Here is a 19,505-nt window from a genome sequence, read left to right on the forward strand (position 1 = left end):
TGCTATCCCTCCCCTACCCCCCAACCCCCTGACAGGGCCTGGTGTGTGATGTTCCGCTCCCTGTGTCCGTATGTTCTCATTGTTCAGCTCCCACTTATGAGTGAGAACATGAGGTGTTTGGTTTTCTGTTCTTGTGTTAATTTGCTGAGAATGATGGTTTCCAGCTTCATCCATGTCCCTGCAAAGGATATGAACTCATGTTTATGGCTGCATAGTATTTCATGGTGTATATGTGCCACATTTTCTATCTATTCTATCACTGATGGACATTTGGGTTGGTTCCAAGTCTTTACTATTGTGAATAGTGCTGCAGTAAACATGTGTGCATGTGTCTTTATAGTAGAATGATTTATAATTTTTTGGGTATATGCTCAGTAATGGGATTGCTGGGTCAAATGGTATTTCTAGTTCTGTATCCTTGAGGAATTGCCACACTGTCTTCCACAATGGTTGAACTAATTTACACTCCCACCAGTAGCGTAAAAGCGTTCCTGTTTCTCCCATCCTCTCCAGAATCTGTTGTTCCTGACTTTTTAATGTTCGCCATTCTAACTGGTATGAGGTGGTATCTCGTGGTTTTGATTCGCATTTCTCTAATGACCAGTGATGATGAGCTTTTTTTCGTATGTTCATTGGCCACATAAATGTCTTCTTTTGAGAAGCGTCTGTTCATATCCTTCGTCCACTTTTTGATGGGGTTGATTTTTTTCTTGTAAATTTGTTTAAGTTCTTTTTAGATTCTGGATATTAGCCCTTTGTCAGATGGGTAGATTGCAAAAATTTTCTCCCATTCTGTAGGTTGCCTGTTCGCTTTGATGATAGTTTCTTTTGCTGTGCAGAAGCTCTTTAGTTTAAGTAGATCCTATTTGTCTATTTTGGGTTTTGTTGCCATTGCTTTTGGTATTTTAGACATGAAGTCTGCCCATGCCTATGTCCTGAATGGTATTGCCTAGGTTGTCTTCTAGAATTTTTATGATTTTAGGTCTTACGTTTAAGTCTTTAATCCATCTTGAGTTAATTTTTGCATAAGGTATAAGGAAGGGGTCTAGTTTCAGTTTTCTGCACATGGCTAGCCAGTTTTCCCAGCACCATTTATTAAATAGGGAATCCTCTCCCCATTTCTTGTTTTTGTCAGGTTTGTCAAAGATCAGATGGTTGTAGATGTGTGGTGTTATTTCTGAGGCCTCTGTTCTTTTCCATTGGTCTATATATCTGTTTTGGTACCAGTACCTTATCTGGCAATCTTAAACCCCCTTTTATTAGTTCCTAGAGGCTGAGATGGAGGAATTATTTAAATAGAAGAAGATTGTTTTCATGGGTAAAAAGTGGGATTTATTTTCTTTTCAGACTAAGCTAAGCACCATTAGATTAAAAAAAGAAGAGCTAGCCAAGTGTTATTCCCTGAGAGTTGGTGATTCCTAGGGGTCTTACCAAGTTTCCATGTCCAGCCTGGATATGCTGCTAAAGAAGCTGTTAAATTAAGTGCCCGGATGAAATGGTAAATGCTGATTAGATTTATCTTCTCCCTCTATTGTAGCTCTTTGCTTGCTGTGTTCAAAGATAAAGTCAATCATGCTTTGAAAAGTGTTGTAGGTTGTTGCATAGCCAAACATTTAAAAAATAGGATACACCTTAGAGATTGTGTCATCCAGTTCCCTCTCCCAGAAGCCCAGAGGTAAAAATGATTTATCCATAGTGTATCATAACATACTAATAATAGAAACTGGAACATTATGCCTCTTGTGAACTATAGAAATATTTACCATATATTCTTAATCTTTCATCTCTTAAATATTTGACTTTTAAAGATTATTCTGAAGGCATATTAAAATAAAACAAAATTTTGGGAATGTGAAACCAGAGAAAACTATACGTACACATACATACATGTTTAAATATGCATACACACACATCTTTTTTTAACCTAGTGGATTGTGTCAGGCTCCATGGATTGGTATCGTTTTGTAAAATGAAGATTACTAAAGAGACTATTTAAAGGAACTAATGTTAGTCTAACTCTAATACGGGATGCCTCTCACTTAAGATTTTATATACAACTTTTTCTTGCTAATAATCTTATATTCTAGCACTAGACAAAAATGCTAAATTGAGACCATTTTAAGAAAATGCATTAAATATAGAAGGGCTGACTTAGGTTAGGCCTTCTTGAACCTGGTTTGAATTCAGTATCCTTCAGTTTTAGAGGGTACCTCTTGGAATCTTGCCATCATAGTGTGGAAAGAAGATGTGCTTTAGGGTCAGAGAGACTTGATGCATCCAGCTCTGCCTCTGCTTACCTGTGTGGTCATGGGCAAATTATTCAACCTCTTTGATCTCATACTGCTTATCTGTGAAGTGTGGGAAATAATATGTATTTGATAGAAGTGTCAGGTTTAAATGAGAATGCATATAGAGCATTTATCAGAGTTCCTGGTATATAGTTTATATTCAAAAAATGGTAATTAGGAATACTAATAGAACATAGTATGGGTCTGTGCTCCAAGTTGATTTTGTATTTGTGATTATGAAATGTTAGTTTATTGATTATAGACTTTGATTTATCCCCAAGCTGCTGCACTAGCCTATTATAATAGCACTCATGTTCACCATTGCACCCTTAGCTATTAAGACATAGTATGCTTTTAATAAATTGTCTAGCACCCAGACGGATTGTGCCTACTTGTTGTTATGATAATTGGTTCATTATGAACATTAGATGATCTGGAATAGTAATTCTTAACCAGAAGAGATCACCACCCACCCGTCCTGCCCCTTCCCCCGTTTGAGAATTCCTGCAGTATAATGAAGGGTGTTAATTGTGGAAAAGTCAGTGACTTCTACAGGACTCCTTCCTTCTCTTTATTTTATTGATCTTCTCTTGAACTTTTTTCTTTCTTGAATTTCCCAACTTAACAGAGAGCTGAAATCATTATTATTATTATTATTATTTTTTTTTTTTGAGGCGGAGTCTCACTCTGTCGCCCAGACTGGAGTGCAGTGGCCGGATCTCAGCTCACTGCAAGCTCCGCCTCCCGGGTTTACACCATTCTCCTGCCTCAGCCTCCCGAGTAGCTGGGACTACAGGCGCCCGCCACCATGCCCGGCTAGTTTTTTGTATTTTTTAGTAGAGACGGGGTTTCACCGTGTTAGCCAGGATGGTCTCGATCTCCTGACCTCGTGATCCGCCCGTCTTGGCCTCCCAAAGTGCTGGGATTACAGGCTTGAGCCACTGCGCCCGGCCGAGCTGAAATTATTTTACAAGTATTTTTTCTTTAGAGTTAAGTGGTAAGTTGAGAGTACTGCAGATATGAAGAGATGCCAAGGGCTGTTTAGAGCCTTATATATTTTTAGTTCAGTGATTCTCAATCTTGGCTGTTCTTATCTTCACTATGCAGTATTTCCCTCCAGATACCTGCCTGGGGAATATAGGCCTGATTGCCAAGGGGTGAGAAAAAGGGATGGGGGGGATGGCAGGTTTATTTTATTCAGCCTGAAGATGTTTACTTTAGGTAATCCCTCAGGCTGTTTTCAGTCCCTGGCTTCTGTTGTTCCTGCTGTCCCTGATTCTGGAGCCCTCTGGTTTAAGTTCTCTAGAGGAAGGTGCCACTGGTCTACTACAGGGATACGTTGAGGGTACAGTATGTGTCTAGCTGTATGAAGGGTAGAGGAGGGGACTTAGCTATCCAACCCGTCTGTGTACATATTTAATATTTTAATACAATTCCCTTTGTGTTCAGTCCTACATCTGCCCCCCTAGCTTCTGTAGTGCCTCCAAGTCCTGAGTGTCTCTTGGGTTCTGTGACACCAGTTCCCTTCCTTACAGGCATCACTCTCCTGTTATGTTTTCTCCTGCTTTATTAGTAGTTTGTCATCTTACAACTGTTTTCCGTTTCCTAAAAATGTGTTAAAATCTTTCCCATGGCCAGGTGCGGTGGCTCACGCCTGTAATCCCAGCACTTTGGGAGGCCAAGGCAGGTGGATCACTTGAGGTCAGGAGTTCGAGACCAACTTGGCCAACATGCTGAAACCCTGTCTCTACCAAAAAATACAAAAATTAGCCGAGGGTGGTGGCAGACACCTGTAGTAATCCCAGCTACTCGGGAAGCTGAGGCAGGAGAATTGCTTGAATCCAGGAGGCAGAGGTTGCAGTGAGCCAAGATTGTACCACTGCACTCCAGCCTGTGCGACAAGAGCAAAACTCCATCTCAAAAAATATATATATATATTTCAAAAATATATATTTTATGTGTGTGTGTATATATATACATATTATATATACATATTATATATATACATATTATATATATATATACATATTATATATATATATTTTTTTTTTCCCACTGTCTTCTCTTCTTTTTGTCTTTGTGGACTTAACATCCTTTTTATTCCTTCACTGACATTTTAATGTGTTTTAGGAGAGAGAAAAAACATACTTGTGGTTAAATCTGCCTTGTTTGTAAGTGGAAGTCTGGGAACTTGGTGCAATGTTTTGTCCTGTTGGTTTCAACCAAAGTGTTTTAGCCAGACCAAATAATTTGAATCTGAAATTTGTCAATTCTTATTACTGATTTCTTATACCTTATACTAACTGCAGATTTGATAAATACGGGCATCTCTGTTTTTTGTTTTTTAAAGGAATGTATATGCATATATATTTTTCTGATTTTAACAGTGATACAAGTTCAAATACACAATTTAGTAACTACAGGAAAATATAAACTGGCTATAATTACCATTAACATTTTGTTGTATTTTCGTCAGTCCTTCTGTGTTTCTGTTTATCCACATTGTTTTAAATATCTGAAAGTTGAGTTCATTATATGTATAACTTTTTTAAAGTTTATTTAACAAATCCTTATATAGTGCTTATTATGTGCCAGACACTGTTTTAAGCACATTCTAACTCATTTAGTAAGTGATATATAGTTTTTGTTCTGCTTTTGTTCTCTTGACATTTTATGAGCTTGTCCCCATATTGTTAATTACTCTTTAAAAAAATATGGCTACACAGTGTTGTGTAATTTAGATACTGTGATTTTTTCCCCCCATTTTCTTTCTTTCTTTCTTTTGTTTTTGAGAGTCTCGCTCTGTCACAAGGCTGGAGTGCAGTGCAGTGGTGCTATCTGGGCTCACTGCAACCTCTGACTCCCTGGTTCAAGCAATTATCCTGCCTCAGCCTCCCGAGTAGCTGGAATTACAGGCTTGCGCCACCAGGCCCAGCTAATTTTTGTGTTTTTAATAGAGACGGGGTTTCACCATGTTGGCCAGGATGGTCTCGATCTCCTGACCTCGTGATCCGCCTGCCTCAGCCTCCCAAAGTGCTGGGATTACAGGTGTGAGCCACCACGCCCAACCTTTTCTCCCATTTTCTAGTTGTATGATATTTTGATCCTTCCTTCCATCCTTCTTTGGTTTTCTTTCTCTGCTGTTGCACGTAAGTATTTCAGTACATCTCTGAATCTGTTATTAGGATGAATTCTTAGAAGTAGAATTACTGAATCAATGTGTATAAACATATTTCAGGCAGTTTTTGATACAGGTTGCGAAATTGTCATTTAGCAAAAATTACAGTGTTTATACTGCTAGTCAGGGTGGTCATTTAATCAGTACTCTTTATATAGTTATTTAATTAACTGTGAATATATCAGTTTTTCCAGTTCTTGTTTTCCTGTAGTTCATTCAGCAGTTCTTGAGTATCTTACTGCATTCCAGCACTATGGTAGGCTCTGGATATGCATAGTTCAACCAAGAGCTCTGGCTTCTGGGGTCTTCAGGCCCTCTGAAATTCTACCTTAATTTTGTGTGAATGTGCATTTTCAGGGGGTGGGCAAGGGAGAGATCACTTTCATTGGATTCTCAAAGGGGTGTGAGGCCCAAGGAAACTTAAGAACACTTTCTGTGAATATATTGGCACTTTCAATCCTTTTTGTCTTTTTTTGGAGACAGGGTCTCCCTGTTGCCCAGGTTGGAGTGCAGTGGTCCTATCACAGCTTACTGCAGCCGCAACCTCCCTGGGCTCAGCCTCCTGAGTAACTGGAACTATAGGCACATACTACCATGCCTGGCTAATTTTTCTGGTTTTTGTAAAGATGAGGTTTTGTCACGTTGCTCAGGCTGGTCTCGAACTCCTGGGCTCAAGGGATCAGTCTGCCTTGGGCCTCCCAAAGTGCTGAGATTCCAGGTGTGAGCCACTGCGCTTGGCCTGATGCTTTTAACTCTTAACTCTGGGAAGGAGATAGCATAGATGCTATCTCTGTTAAGGGAACTGAGAGGTTCATGGAAGTTAAGTAACTTGCTTTTTATTCACATAGCTACTGGATACTAGAGCTCAGAATAAACCTCACCTTTCTGCCTATTTCTCTATAAAATTTTTGTTGTTGTTGTTTTTGTTTTTGTTTTTTTTTTGAGATGGAGTCTCGCTGTGTTGCCCAGGCTGGAGTGCAGTGGCGCGATCTCGGCTCACTGCAAGCTCTGCCTCCCAGGTTCACGCCATTCTCCTGCCTCAGCCTCCCGAGTAGCTGGGACTGCAGGCGCCCGCCACCACGCCCAGCTAATTTTTTGTATTTTTTTTTCAGTAGAGACGGGGTTTCACTGTGTTAGCCAGGATGGTCTCGATCTCCTGACCTCCTGATCCGCCTGCCTCGGCCTCCCAGAGTGCTGGGATTACAGGCGTGAGCCACCGCGCCTGGCCTCTATAAATTTTTGTATTGATTTCTTTGATGAGAGACTTTGCCAAGTGCTGCTGAATTAGAGGTAGACTGTTTCTCGTTTTCCAAATGTAATATTATCAAAAGAGAAAGTAAACGAAGTATGGCATACTGTGTTCTTAGAGAACTCATGAATAATTACCACTTTCTTTTCGCAGTGCTTTCACTGCCTATTCAATTACTAGCGTGGAGTTTTATTGGTAATTGATGGCAGATTATTGGTGCGTAGTGTCCAGAATCTACCTAACCTTGCTTTCTGTTTGAAAAATGAGGTTAACATTTGCCACTTTACTACTTTGGTTTTTTTCCCTCGTAAAAACTATTTACATTAGTAAAATCTTAACTACATCTTTTTCAGAATTCATGGATGTATGTTTCATCTTCGAAAGATACAGCCTATTGTAATTTTAAAGCACTGATGTATGCTGGTAGATTTTTCATATTGTTTTCCAGATATATAGAGTGCTGAATAATAATTTGGCATATTCATACACATTGCATTAGTTATCTTCAAATTGGCTCCCTCCTGAGGGAAATGCTGTTTCAGTTGGGCAGCCAGACTCTTCCAGTTATTTGTGATGCTTGTATTTGTCCACTTGCCTGGAAGAGGAATTTCGTTAAAATGTGACCAACCAACACCCTTTTTATATAGCCTGTCATAATAATAGATTTTCCCTTTTAACACGCTTTGTTTCTAGACTTTACATGAGTTAAAGATATTCTTCAAGACCTGTTTATCAATCTTTCTCAGAGACTCTGTTCAAAAATTTCATTTGTTCATAAATTGGCATTTTCTCCTTCTGTACAAACATACACACTATTCATACACAGATGCATGTATAGGTACATACCCTAATATACCTAGTGATTTCCTTTGCCAAATAAATGGAAAATTATGCTCTTAAAATTTTTGGTTTATTTGTTTAGTGCCTAGTCTGTGCAGGGTACTGAAGCAGGCATGGCTGGAGATAAAAAGGATATAATCAGTTATGGACAAAGCACTTAAGACCTAATGGTGTTTTTGAGGAGCAAGATACTGGTATGAGGTAGAAAATGGTACAGGCCTACATACCATAAGGGAGGTATGGGAGTGGGTATGAGAAGTATGGGGAGTGGGGAATCGGACTCCTTTGTGGAGGAAAGGGTTGGGGGATGGGGAGGATTTTGGACTGGACATTTTAGGTAGAGTTAACAGCATGAGCAGAAAAGTTCAGAGGCCAAGAGAGCACAAGGTATGTGGGAATTGAGTTTGGCTTGAGCATAGAGGCAGATATATCAGTTGGGAAACAAAAGAGTTGGAGTAAAGTTCAGACTGTGAGGAATCTTTTAAAAGCTTTATACAGATAGGCCAGGCGCGATGGCTCACGCCTGTAATCCCAGCACTTTGGGAGGCTGAGGCGGGCGGATCACCTAAGGTTAGGAGTTCAAGACCAACCTACTAACATGGTGAAATCCCGTTTCTACTAAAAATACAAAAAATTAGCCGGTCCTGGTGGCATGTGCCTGTAATCCCAGCTATTCGGGAGGCTGAGGCGGGAGAATCACTTGAACCTGGGAGGTGGAAGTTGCAGTGAGCTGAGATCACGCCATTGCACTCCAGTCTGGGCAACAAGAGCGAAACTCCATCTCAAAAAAAAAAAAAAAGCTTTATACAGATAAATGCCATACTGTATATATTTCAGAGCTTCCTACTTAAATCTACCACATTGTTAATGACCATTATTAATGAATGTTTGTTTCTAACGGCAAGAAATTCAATGGCTTTGCAGAGGTAGCTGTGAGGTCCCCTACTGCCACTGTGGCCATTTGTTGTCCCTTAAGCCTGGACCTTCCTTTGGTTCTGAATATCCCTTCTGTAGCTGCAGTTGCCTGCTGCCTTTTGTTCATTATCACACTCCATGGAGATCCCATTTGGGGACCTCTTGCTGCCAGTTTTTCTAGTTCCTGCTATAGAAACCCTTTGAAGCAATCTCATTTTTTAACCCTCTGTTGCTTCATTGCTTAGCCTCAGGGTTTTTTATTTTTTTGCCATCATGAAAATCCTAAATTCCTTGCTGCCTAGGAGGGCTTGGGCAGAAAGAAAATCTATATGGGAGTTGTTGTTGGAGACAAATTAGTTTTCTTCCCATACTTTGAGGATGCCATTTCCCTGACATTCTTCCATGGGACTTCAGTGTTTACTGCCATCTTTGGTGTTGTAGTTTTGGGGTACCCACTCTAGGTTGGTCTATAATGTGGGAAGCTATTATCTCTGTTAAGGGTTGGGCAGATATATTGCTGAGTATCTTGAGTTACAAATTAGGTTGCTGTTTCTTTGAGCCACTAAATGATGTAGCTACAATTTATGTTTAAGAACTTTTGGCCGGGCACGGTGGCTCAAGCCTGTAATCCCAGCACTTTGGGAGGCCAAGACGGGCGGATCACGAGGTCAGGAGATCGAGACCATCCTGGCTAACACGGTGAAACCCCGTCTCTACTAAAAATACAAAAACTAGCTGGGTGAGGTGGCGGCCGCCTGTAGTCTCAGCTACTCGGGAGGCTGAGGCAGGAGAATGGCGTGAACCCGGGAGGCGGAGCTTGCAGTGAGCTGAGATCCGGCCACTGCACTCCAGTCCGGGCGACAGAGCAAGACTCCGCCTCAAAAAAAAAAAAAAAAAAAAAAAAAAAAGAACTTTTGATCAACAAAAAGTTTAATAATGTTTCTTTAGAGAAATTGCATTGTGTATTTCAAATAACCAATATTATAGTACAAATATAGTATAGAACTTAAAAACAAACTTGTGCTTTCTTTTTTGTTCTTGTTCAGAATGATTTCTTAATTTTCTTTCTGATTGCTTAATATACCAAAACAACTTCTTTTGTTCAACTTCTTTTGTTTGACATGTTGAGTATTTGTAGGTTTTTTGGGTTTTCTTTTGTTTTATTAGAAACATAGATGCATTTTTGAAATACTAAATTTACTAAGTTAGAAACCATCTGAATAGAATTATAGTAGTAGTATTTTTGAAAACAGTCAACGGTGGAAAATGACTCATCTTTAGGGGACTTTAAGGCAATTTATAAACAGTGATGCTTGCTGAATAGAGGTTGCTTTTTAATCTTCCTACTTATGAGTAGTCACTGCGTGTTTTTGTAGAATCTGTGACTTCTAGTAACTTGTCTTTCCAAGAATGTTAAAATCAATGTTTATCTCAGAGAGATCTTATAGCTAGAAATGGTTATCTCTGTTTATGATCATATTCTTGAGCTTTTGTATATATTAAATACAAACTTTGTTATGTGTTTAAGCTTTTTTTGTTTTTAAAATCAATTTATTTTAAAGTTACTTTATAAATTTTCTTGTATAATTTTCTTTATATAAAGGGGTGATTTCTTCACTTAGTAAGGTAATGTTTGAAAATAAAGATGATTGAAATTTTTTCATTATAAAAAGTCATAAAGATACACAAAAAAAGGGAGGAATAGTGCACTGAACCCCCACATATTTGTCACTCAGATATCAACTATTGTGAATAGAAGTTTTAACTTTAGAAAATGTTGGTTTTTTTCTTGGTTTTTTTTTTTTAATGTATCTATTTTGGAAACTAGTGGGGCTAATTTGCAATTTTTATTTTATGCAGATGATGTGATGCCAGCCACTTACTGTGAAATTGATTTAGATAAAGAAAAGAGAGATGCATTTGTATATGCCATAAAAAATCACTACTGGTACCAGATGTACATAGATGATTTACCAATATGGGGTAAGTATTGTATGTTGTATTTAAGATTTGGGAAAATTTGCGTAATCAGAATTTATGTAAAGACTCTGTTAAGGTGATTGTATACTGGATCATGATGCAAATGTGTTTTCACTGTTTTTTACAGAATGATTTTAATACCAGTTTTATGGTCTCCTGCTGAAGAATTTTTGACATTGCCATGCCTTACATGAAACTTGCCTAAAATGTAACTTTTATATAGTATAACATGTCAGATTCAAGAATGAAAAAGTGCTTAGAACAATCTAAAAAATTCTTCTGCTTCCATTTTTTTCATATCTTATTTTAATTTGTTTTTTTAAATACAATTAAAGGGACTAATAGGATTTTGAAGTTTCATTCTGTCTTTTTCTCGTGTTGATACTATGGTAGTATGTTTTCTTGTTATGATAGTTTCTTGAATGGCTTATTTTGCTAGTTCCTGTGTTATTTGCCATAACTCTTCAATTTAAAAAATGTTTATGTTTTTGCTCTTGTTTATCCATGTTAGTAGAGAAGAGCTATGGCATAGTTAATGCCAATTGATGAATAATCCAAAATCATTTATGTTGGACTTGATTAAATTATTTATAATGCAAAGTACAGCCCGCTGTCATGGCCAGTATGTTTGATCACATCTTTGTCTAATTGTTTCTTTCTTTTGTCTCTGGAAATCTGCTGTTATGTATAATGAATGTTTAAGATTCTTAAAATGGTTAGCAGATTACTGTTGTCATGAGCAGTAAACTCTCAGAGTCTGAACATACCAGATCAGAGTTTAATATCACACTAAGATGAAATTTATAAGACAGTTAATATCAAGAGATAATTATATGCATCATCATTACTGTGTTGCATGTTAATTATGTATATTTAGTAAGCATTTCATGTAAATGACTGCAGTTACTATTAATGGTAACACAGTCATTTCTCTGATCAGCTCTGAATATTCACTAGATTTTTCTGAGCCTATAGTTCAGGGAATCCCATTGATTTGGGCTTCCTTCATTTTTGAGAGAACAGGTTTCTTCCCTGTTGTTTTCCCTTGTTTACAGGTTTGTGCAGTGATGCCATCATAGCTTATTGTAGCCTTGAACTCTTGGGCTTAAGTGATCCTTGTCCCTTGGTCTCCTGAGCAGCTGGGACTACAAGTGCACACCACCACGCCTGGCTCTGTGTGTGTGTGTGTGTGTGTGTGTGTGTGTGTGTGTAGAGACAAGGTGTCTTGCTTTATTACCTAAACTAATCTCGAACTTCTGGCTTCAAGCAATCCTCTTGCCTCAGCCTCCTAAAGTTCTGGGATTATAAGCATAAGCCATCATGCTTTAGATTTTTTCAGTCATAGCTGTGGGGCTTGTTAGCAACAGTGGCAACTGCTTTCCTGTGTTAAATTTATTATAGCCCTGGGATTTTAGAATATTCCCTGTTTGGGGAAATACTTTTGGATGTCCTTGAATGTCTGAACCATGGGGAATCCTTGTCAGAAAAAAAAAAAACAAAAAACTTTGTATCTGACTTTTCATGGAGTAAAGGTTTCAGAGTCTTTTAAAAGCCTCTTATTAGAGAGTAGCTTCTTACTTGATATAATTATGTCTTTACCCCCAAAGTCTGGTTTTCAGAATAGATAGGTAAATAAACCTTTATGAAATTCGTTGTTGTCTGGGCGCAGTGGCTCATGCCTATAATCCCAGCACTTTGGGAGGTCAAGGCGGGTGGATCACTTGGGGCCAGGAGTTCGAGACCACCATGGCCAGCCTGGCGAAACCCTGTCTCTACTAAAAATACAGAAAATTTAGCTGTGCATGGTGGTGCACACCGATAGTCCCAGCTACTTGGGAGGCCAAGGCACAAGAATTGCTTGAACCCAGCGGGTGGAGGTTGCAGTGAGCCAAGATTGCACCCTTGCATTCTATCTAGCATGGGCAGCAGTGATACTCTGTCTCAAAAAAGTAAAATAAAATAAATAATAATTAATTATTAGAAGGATTTCATGCTGGGTGTGTTGGCTCATGTGTGTAATACTAGCACTTTGAGAAGCCAAGGCCAGGAGTTTAAGACCAGCCTGGGCAGCATAACGAGATTCGTCTCTACAAAAAATAAAACATTTACCCAGGCGTGGTGGCACTTGCCTGTAGTCCTAACTACTCTGGAGGCTGAGGTGGGAGGATTGTTTGAGCCCAGGAGTTTGAGACTGCGGTGAGGTATGATTGTGTCACTACACTCCAGCCTGGGTGACAGAGTGAGACCTTGCTTCAATAAAAAATGTAAAAGAAGGATTTCATTATCCCCCTACAGGCCCAAGCAAAACAAAACTATACTTCTTGAATTTGTACCAGTTAGAATCACTTTGGTTAATAAATAGTATTTTATAAGAAATGATTATATTTTTCCTTAATACTTACTAAAGCATAGGGGGAAGGCCCTAAGGAGTAATTTATAGAGCATAAAGCTATTGGGAACTGTTTAGGCTTGGGTGGGGAACATTGGACAAATAACTGGCAGTCTGAGGGCATGAGAGATGTGTCCACAGCTACCACCTATGATATTTCCCTAACATTGTGGATCTTTTTTTTTCGAATATCCCAAATTATGATTGAAGTGATAATTTTAAACTGCATCCTTATTGCCATTTATTTTCAGCGTTCCTTTTATTTTGCTGATTTCCCAGGGACAGATCCAGTAGTTGAGGTATGAAAAGGAGACATGTTAAGTTTCGGTACTATATATACATGTGTACATCTTACTGGGAGTGGGTAGATCATAGGTTATTAGAGAAAGTACTAGACTAGGGATCTGGAAACCTTGATTTTAATTTTGGTTTGACCACTAGTAGCTGGGTAACCTCGGCAGATGGTGATGTAAGCACTCCCCTGAAATTTTGAGATGTTAGGGAGTTGTATTAGTCCATTCTAACACCACTATAAAGAAGTACCTAAGACTTTGTAATTTAAAAAGGAAAGAGGTTTAATTGGCTCAAGGCTCTGCAGGCTATAATGGAAGCATAGCGGCATCTGCTCGGCTTCTGGGGAGACCTCAGGAAACTTACAATCATGGCGGAAGGTGAGGGGGAAGCCAAGAGTGGCCAGGAGTAGGAGGGAGAGAGGACAGAGGTGCCACATGCTTTTAAACATTAGATCCCAGGAGAACTCACTATCGCAATGACAGCACCAAGTAGGGGTGGTGTCAAACCATGAGAAGATGCCCCTGTGATTTAATCACCTCCCACCAGGCTCTACCTGCAGCATTGGGGATTACATTTCAGCATGAGATTTGAGTGGGGATGCAGATCCAAACCCTATCAGTAGTATACATATATAAGGTGATAATCGTTACAATGAAAATGATACTAATGACAAAGCATGAACTTTGGGAATCAAATTAGTGTTTGGTTATGCTGAGCTGTTTATCACTTTTTCACTGTAGTATGACCGTGATGTGTGTTTGCTAACTAGTTAATGAAGAGTAGAAGTCCAGTTTGCACTTTTGCCTTATTCTAACCATGAAGACTAATGGTAATATTGCTTTTTTATTAAGAAAGAAAAAAAAAAAAAACAAACATAATGAGCCTTTAGCTTCTAGGATATTTTAAATATTAAGTGGTATTACCTTGCATAAAGTGTTTTTTCTTTTTTAGGTATTGTTGGTGAGGCTGATGAAAATGGAGAAGATTACTATCTTTGGACCTACAAAAAACTTGAAATAGGTTTTAATGGAAATCGAATTGTTGATGTTAATCTAACTAGTGAAGGAAAGGTGAAACTGGTTCCGAATACTAAAATCCAGATGTCATATTCAGTAAGTATTCAAATAGTTTAATGTAGGAAGAAGTGTTTGTGACCTGATGTCAACAATTTGTGGCTTTGAGCTTTAGTAAATGAATATGTAGCTTGAAATGGGATGCAACAGAATATTATTAAAACTATATTTTCTCAGTGTAACTAAGTAAGCCTCCTAAAAGCAAATTGAGGATTTGCTTCAGGTCTGTAGTATTAGATAGCAGTTATGCCTTTGCAGGACCTAAACCTTTTGGTACAGCCAAGTTTACTGTTGTAACTGGGTAATTAGACTAACCCAGTCATGTATTTTTATGGTTATGTTTTTAGATGCAGTACTTCTTGTTGTTTCCCTTTCCTTTTTAATGTTGCAGATAGAAGTGATGCTGTATTGAAAGTTGCTGGATAGATACAGTTTATCATGGCTTGCTCTGTCAGTTGGAATAATATACTCCTGCACAGTGAGAGCTTGTCAGAGCCTTTTAGCAACTGTCAGGCTATTTCTGTTCTCTTAGGCTTAAAAATAGTGGAAATGAGAGAGAAATTCAGTGTAGATAGACTTTCTGCCAGTGATTGCCTCGTAACTGGAATGAGTCCATTGCTAGTAGTCAATTTTGAAAGTTTTTCAAGCTTTGTGCATATGTACCTGATGCAAATAATCCTTGTATAACTGAACTTAATGAAGAAATTTTATAGTTGTAATTAAAGTAATGCAGTCTAAAAATAAAGATGTACAGAATTTTTTTTTTTTTTTTTATTCATTCAAATATTTATTGAGCAGCTAAGGAGATACAAAGGTGATCCAGAACTTGGTCAGGGGTGAGGCAAATGCACAAGTAATAGAAAGCAAAGGGCAAGGTTCACTGAATCACAGCAGTCAGAAGAAAGTGCTTTAGGGAACCAAGAGTGAGATTGTTTCCAGCCTGAAGAGGCATCCATGGCAAATCAGAAAAGGGGATTGAGATTAAAGTAGAAGACTTCAGTCTGGATTGTTGATGATACTCAGTATGGACTATATTTGTTTCTCCTTTTCCTTTCTCCCCATCTTTGGGCTTAATTTACCAGTAGTGCCCAGGACTGTTCAATGCACTTTTTCTATACTTGCATGCATTTTTGCTTTAATGTCTTCTACAGAACTAGGTCCTTTTGGTGTTTTAGGAGGTTTTTTTCCTGTTTTTGAAGGATTTTTGTCCTTTTGATCTTGGTGTTGATGATTTTGAGTCTTTTCCATTCTGATTTGACTTTTGTGCATTTTTGGCTGGATTGTCTCATGTAGATTTCTTCACTGGTGCTTTTTCTTTAGTTTCCCCATCATCAAAATCATTATCATCAGCAGCAGCAGCAAATTTTACTTTTTTCTGTAGAACCTTGCTACCACCTCCAGGGACAGATCGCTTTCCAGATATCCTTAAGAGTTTCACCTCCTCTTCTTCATCTTCTGACTCTGCATCTTCCTCCACAGCTACTAAGTGCTGTCCACTAATATGCACTGGCCCTGAACCACACTTCGACCATAAGAGCACTGGTGGTGTGATTTCAAAGCTCCCAAGGGAAACCGTTGGCAGTACAGACATTTTCAAAGTCGCCAGTGTTACTTTAATTGGACTGCCTTTGTAATTCATTGCCTCTGCTTCAACAATGTGCAGTCCTTTGCACCAGCCCCTAAACTGACTGTTCTTAAAGATAATTGATGCTCATTTTCATCATTATCCACCTTAAAGTGATCATCTTTGTTGGCCTTTAGTTCACAACCGAAAAGATAGTTTTGGGGCCTCAGGGACACATGTCTGTGTCCATTGAATCTTCCATGGGGTGGCAGCACACAGGTGGGAGAGAAGGCATACAGAGATAAATGACTTCTGCTCAAGAGAACAGCTGCGCAGGACAGAATCACACCAGGCAGATGTACAGATTCTTATTTTAGTTGATTTAGACACTTGTGATATGAGCTTATACTAATTCAGTTCATGTCACATTTATCAGGTTATAATATGTAAGTCAACGAAAATAAACAGTCCTTGAGAACTGAAATGACCCCTCTAAGGAAAGTTGTTAAGTTTTGTCAATAAACAGAAAAGTTGATTAGTTTTATCATAACTGTTTCCATTTCTCATGTTGTAAGTAACTTTCCTCTATTTCTCTAGTGAATTTTAATTCTAGGTGTGTGTAAATAGTTCTGTATTTTGCTCAGAGTTTTGTCATCAGATTATTAATTTGTTCACTGGCCTTTATTTTCAAATGAAAAATTTTTTTCAGGTAAAATGGAAAAAGTCAGATGTAAAATTTGAAGATCGATTTGACAAATACCTTGATCCGTCCTTTTTCCAACATCGGGTAGGTAAATAGTGTAATTTAAGACATTGAATATATGCACCAATTCGTTTAACAGACATTGAGCATCTGTCATTTGCAGGGCACTGTGTTGAGGACGGTGGATTAAAAGATTTAGGTAATAGTTATTTAAAGCATGAGCTTGAAATCATAAGGGTGAGAGGGAGTTTTAGAGGAGCAATCAAAAACTTCCTTCTTTGTGCTTGTGGTTTAAACCAATTAAGAGATAGAAGAATATAACATATGGGAAGCCAAAATATCACTAATAAGGTGAATATTAGGTGACTGCGTTGCAGAATGGATAACGCATTGGACTTCTAATAGGGTGAATAGTGGAGAATGTGGCTTATATCTGTGATCAAGTGGGCTTCTTACTACTGAAACTCAGAATTAGACTTAACACACTCAGAGTATATTGTAGGCTTCCATACATAGGCACTTGCCCTTATACAACTTACGGTGTGAGAAAGAACAGAATGTGCGCATCAGAAGGAGGTAATGAGAGAGTGGATTGAGATCAGGAATTTCTGCTTATGGAAATCCATCCATGTAGAAAGAAACATCAGGAATGGGAAGAAATGCCCCCCCCCCTTCTCCCAGCCCCCACTGACAGATACTCGCTGAATTTTAGTTCATGAAGCCAGTGACATTAGTGTTGGTTTTGTACAGGTAGTTTTGATTCTTTATAGCAAAAATCACACTTTGTTTTGGTAGTTTCCTCCTCAAGGATGGAGATAAAAAGACAAGGCATAAGAGGATATATCTGTTCTTCTGACTTTCTTCCTGAATTGCTGCTTCTTTCTTTTGATCTAATCTTTTGGACTAGAATTTTAAAGTTTATTAGTCACCTATTTTTGAGATGGTCCATAAGTTTTTGTTGTCTCAGATTTACATATTACAGTTAGGTTCCATTCTTAGAAACTCTACTGGAACCTATCACTATTTCTGATCTTCCTCAGAGTTCAAAGATTTTAACAACTAAGCTATTTGGGATTTAGTCTTTTTGAGACAGAGTCTTGCTCTGTCCCTTGGGTTGGAGTGCAGTGGCATGATCTCATCTCACTGCAACATCGGCCTCCTGGGTTCAAGCGATTCTCCTGCCTCAGCCTCCCGAGTAGCTGGGATTACAGGCACGCACTACCATGCCTGGCTAATTTTTGTATTTTTTTAGTAGAGATGGGGTTTCACCGTGTTGGTCAGGCTGGTCTTGAGCTCCTGACCTCAAGTGATCCACCTGCCTTGGCCTCCCAAAGTGCTGAGATTACAGGCGTGAGCCACTGCGCCCTGCCTGGACTGTTTTTACTGAAGGATTTAGCATACTACTCTTGGAGCTAAAATTTTCTCCCCTACCTCAATCCCCACCTCAACTCCACCTGCTATGTGTTCTCCTCAAGTATAATACTCAGGCAATCCTGAGGGTATGGATGCAGATAATTTCAAGATTTAGATAACTTTTGAGGATATGAAGGCTCTTAACTGGCACTCCCTACTGGAACTCTTAGGTCTGCCTTGTTTCTAGCCCCACTGGGCATTGACAACTTAGGGGAAAGACTGCCTTTTAGTATTTTCACTATAGAACAGTATACTGTATTTATTATTTCAACAAATATTAATTGAGCACCTGCCATCTGCCAAGCACTATATTAGGTAAGTAGGGATACATTAGAAAATAAAGGCAAAGATCTATACCCTCTAGGAACTTATGTTCTAGTCGAGGAGATGTGAAATAAATAGAATAAGTAAAACACACTGTATTCAAAGAGAAGTGTGTCAAAAAAGAAAAAGTAGACAGGAGAACGAGAGTACCGGGGGTTGGGTAAGTTACAGTTTTATATTCTGTAGTCAAGGTAAGCCTCTGAAATGCACTGTTGAGCAAAAGCTTGAAGGAGTTGAAGGAAATAAAAAATGTGATATTTAGGGGAAAGAGTATTCCAGGCAGAGGCAACACCATTGAAAAGCCTATTAAAGTGAGGATATGCTTATTGTGGTTTGAGGACCTGCAAGATGATGAAGTCAGAGAGGTAGCAGGAGCCAGATCATCCATGGTCATTTTAAGGACTTTGGATTTTACTCTTGAATGCAAAGGGGGCAGGGGAGCACTGTAGTGTTTTCAGCAGGGGGGCAACAAATCTGACTTTTGTTTTAAAAGGATCAGATTATTATGTGGGTTCAGGAAGTCAAGGGTAGAAGAAGGGAGAACAGTGGAGAGGCTGGTACAGCAATCTAGGTAAGAGGTAAGGTAACTCAGATCAGGGTGGTAGCAGGGTAGGTGATGAAAAGATGTTAGATAGTGAGTGTATTTTGAAGTTAAAGCCGGAGGCATTTCCTGATTGATAGGAAGGTGAAGAAGAGTTGAGACAAACTCTAGGGTTTTTAGTCTGAGTGGAGCTGACATCCCTGGGGCTGTATTTGGAGGAGATTTAGAGGGGAAGGTTAGGGTATGGTTTGGGACATGTTAGTTTTGGTGTGTCTGTATGATATCCAAATGGAAATATTGACCTTCAAATTGGATATATCAGTCCTGGAGTTCAGGAGAGAGGTCTGGGCTAGGGACACAAATTTTGCAGTAATCGGCATATAGATCATATTTGTAGCTATGAGATTGAATGTAATAATTGGTAAGGAAGGGAAATGTAGGGCGAGAAGAGTACCAAGGACTAAGCCCTGGGTACAGTACTAAGAGTTTAGGAAGAACAGGGGAGTTCAGTTAAGGGCTTTGGGGGGAAAGAAAGAATGCATGGTGTTCTGAATGCCGAGAGAAGAAAGTGTTATCGTGGAGGATCGAGAGATGAGTCCTGAGTTTTTGCTGATGGGTCAAGTAAGATGAGCACTGAAAAGTGACTGTTGCATTAACCTGGAGTCATTGGTGAACTTGACAACAATTTTGGTATAATGGTGGGGCATTCAGAATCTGAAGAGAGCTTCTGTAAGGGAGAATGGGAGGAGAGGAA

At 38.9% G+C, this 19,505-nt stretch overlaps 1 protein-coding gene and 1 pseudogene across 1 annotated transcript in view; one reads left to right on the forward strand and one right to left on the reverse strand.

Moving 5' to 3' along the window:
* Positions 1-19,505, forward strand: part of TM9SF3 (transmembrane 9 superfamily member 3) — a 70,983-nt gene that overhangs the window by 11,724 nt on the left and 39,754 nt on the right. Inside the window, exons 3-5 of the mRNA XM_023206279.2 lie at positions 10,331-10,453; positions 14,085-14,245; positions 16,480-16,557. Coding sequence (XP_023062047.1) covers positions 10,331-10,453; positions 14,085-14,245; positions 16,480-16,557 — 362 coding nt within the window. The remainder of the gene's footprint in view (positions 1-10,330; positions 10,454-14,084; positions 14,246-16,479; positions 16,558-19,505) is intronic.
* LOC111538746 lies at positions 15,305-16,032 on the reverse strand (annotated as a pseudogene).

The sequence above is a fragment of the Piliocolobus tephrosceles genome, chromosome 9 (genome assembly GCF_002776525.5).
Source record: "Piliocolobus tephrosceles isolate RC106 chromosome 9, ASM277652v3, whole genome shotgun sequence".
Classification (NCBI taxonomy): Eukaryota; Metazoa; Chordata; class Mammalia; order Primates; family Cercopithecidae; genus Piliocolobus; species Piliocolobus tephrosceles.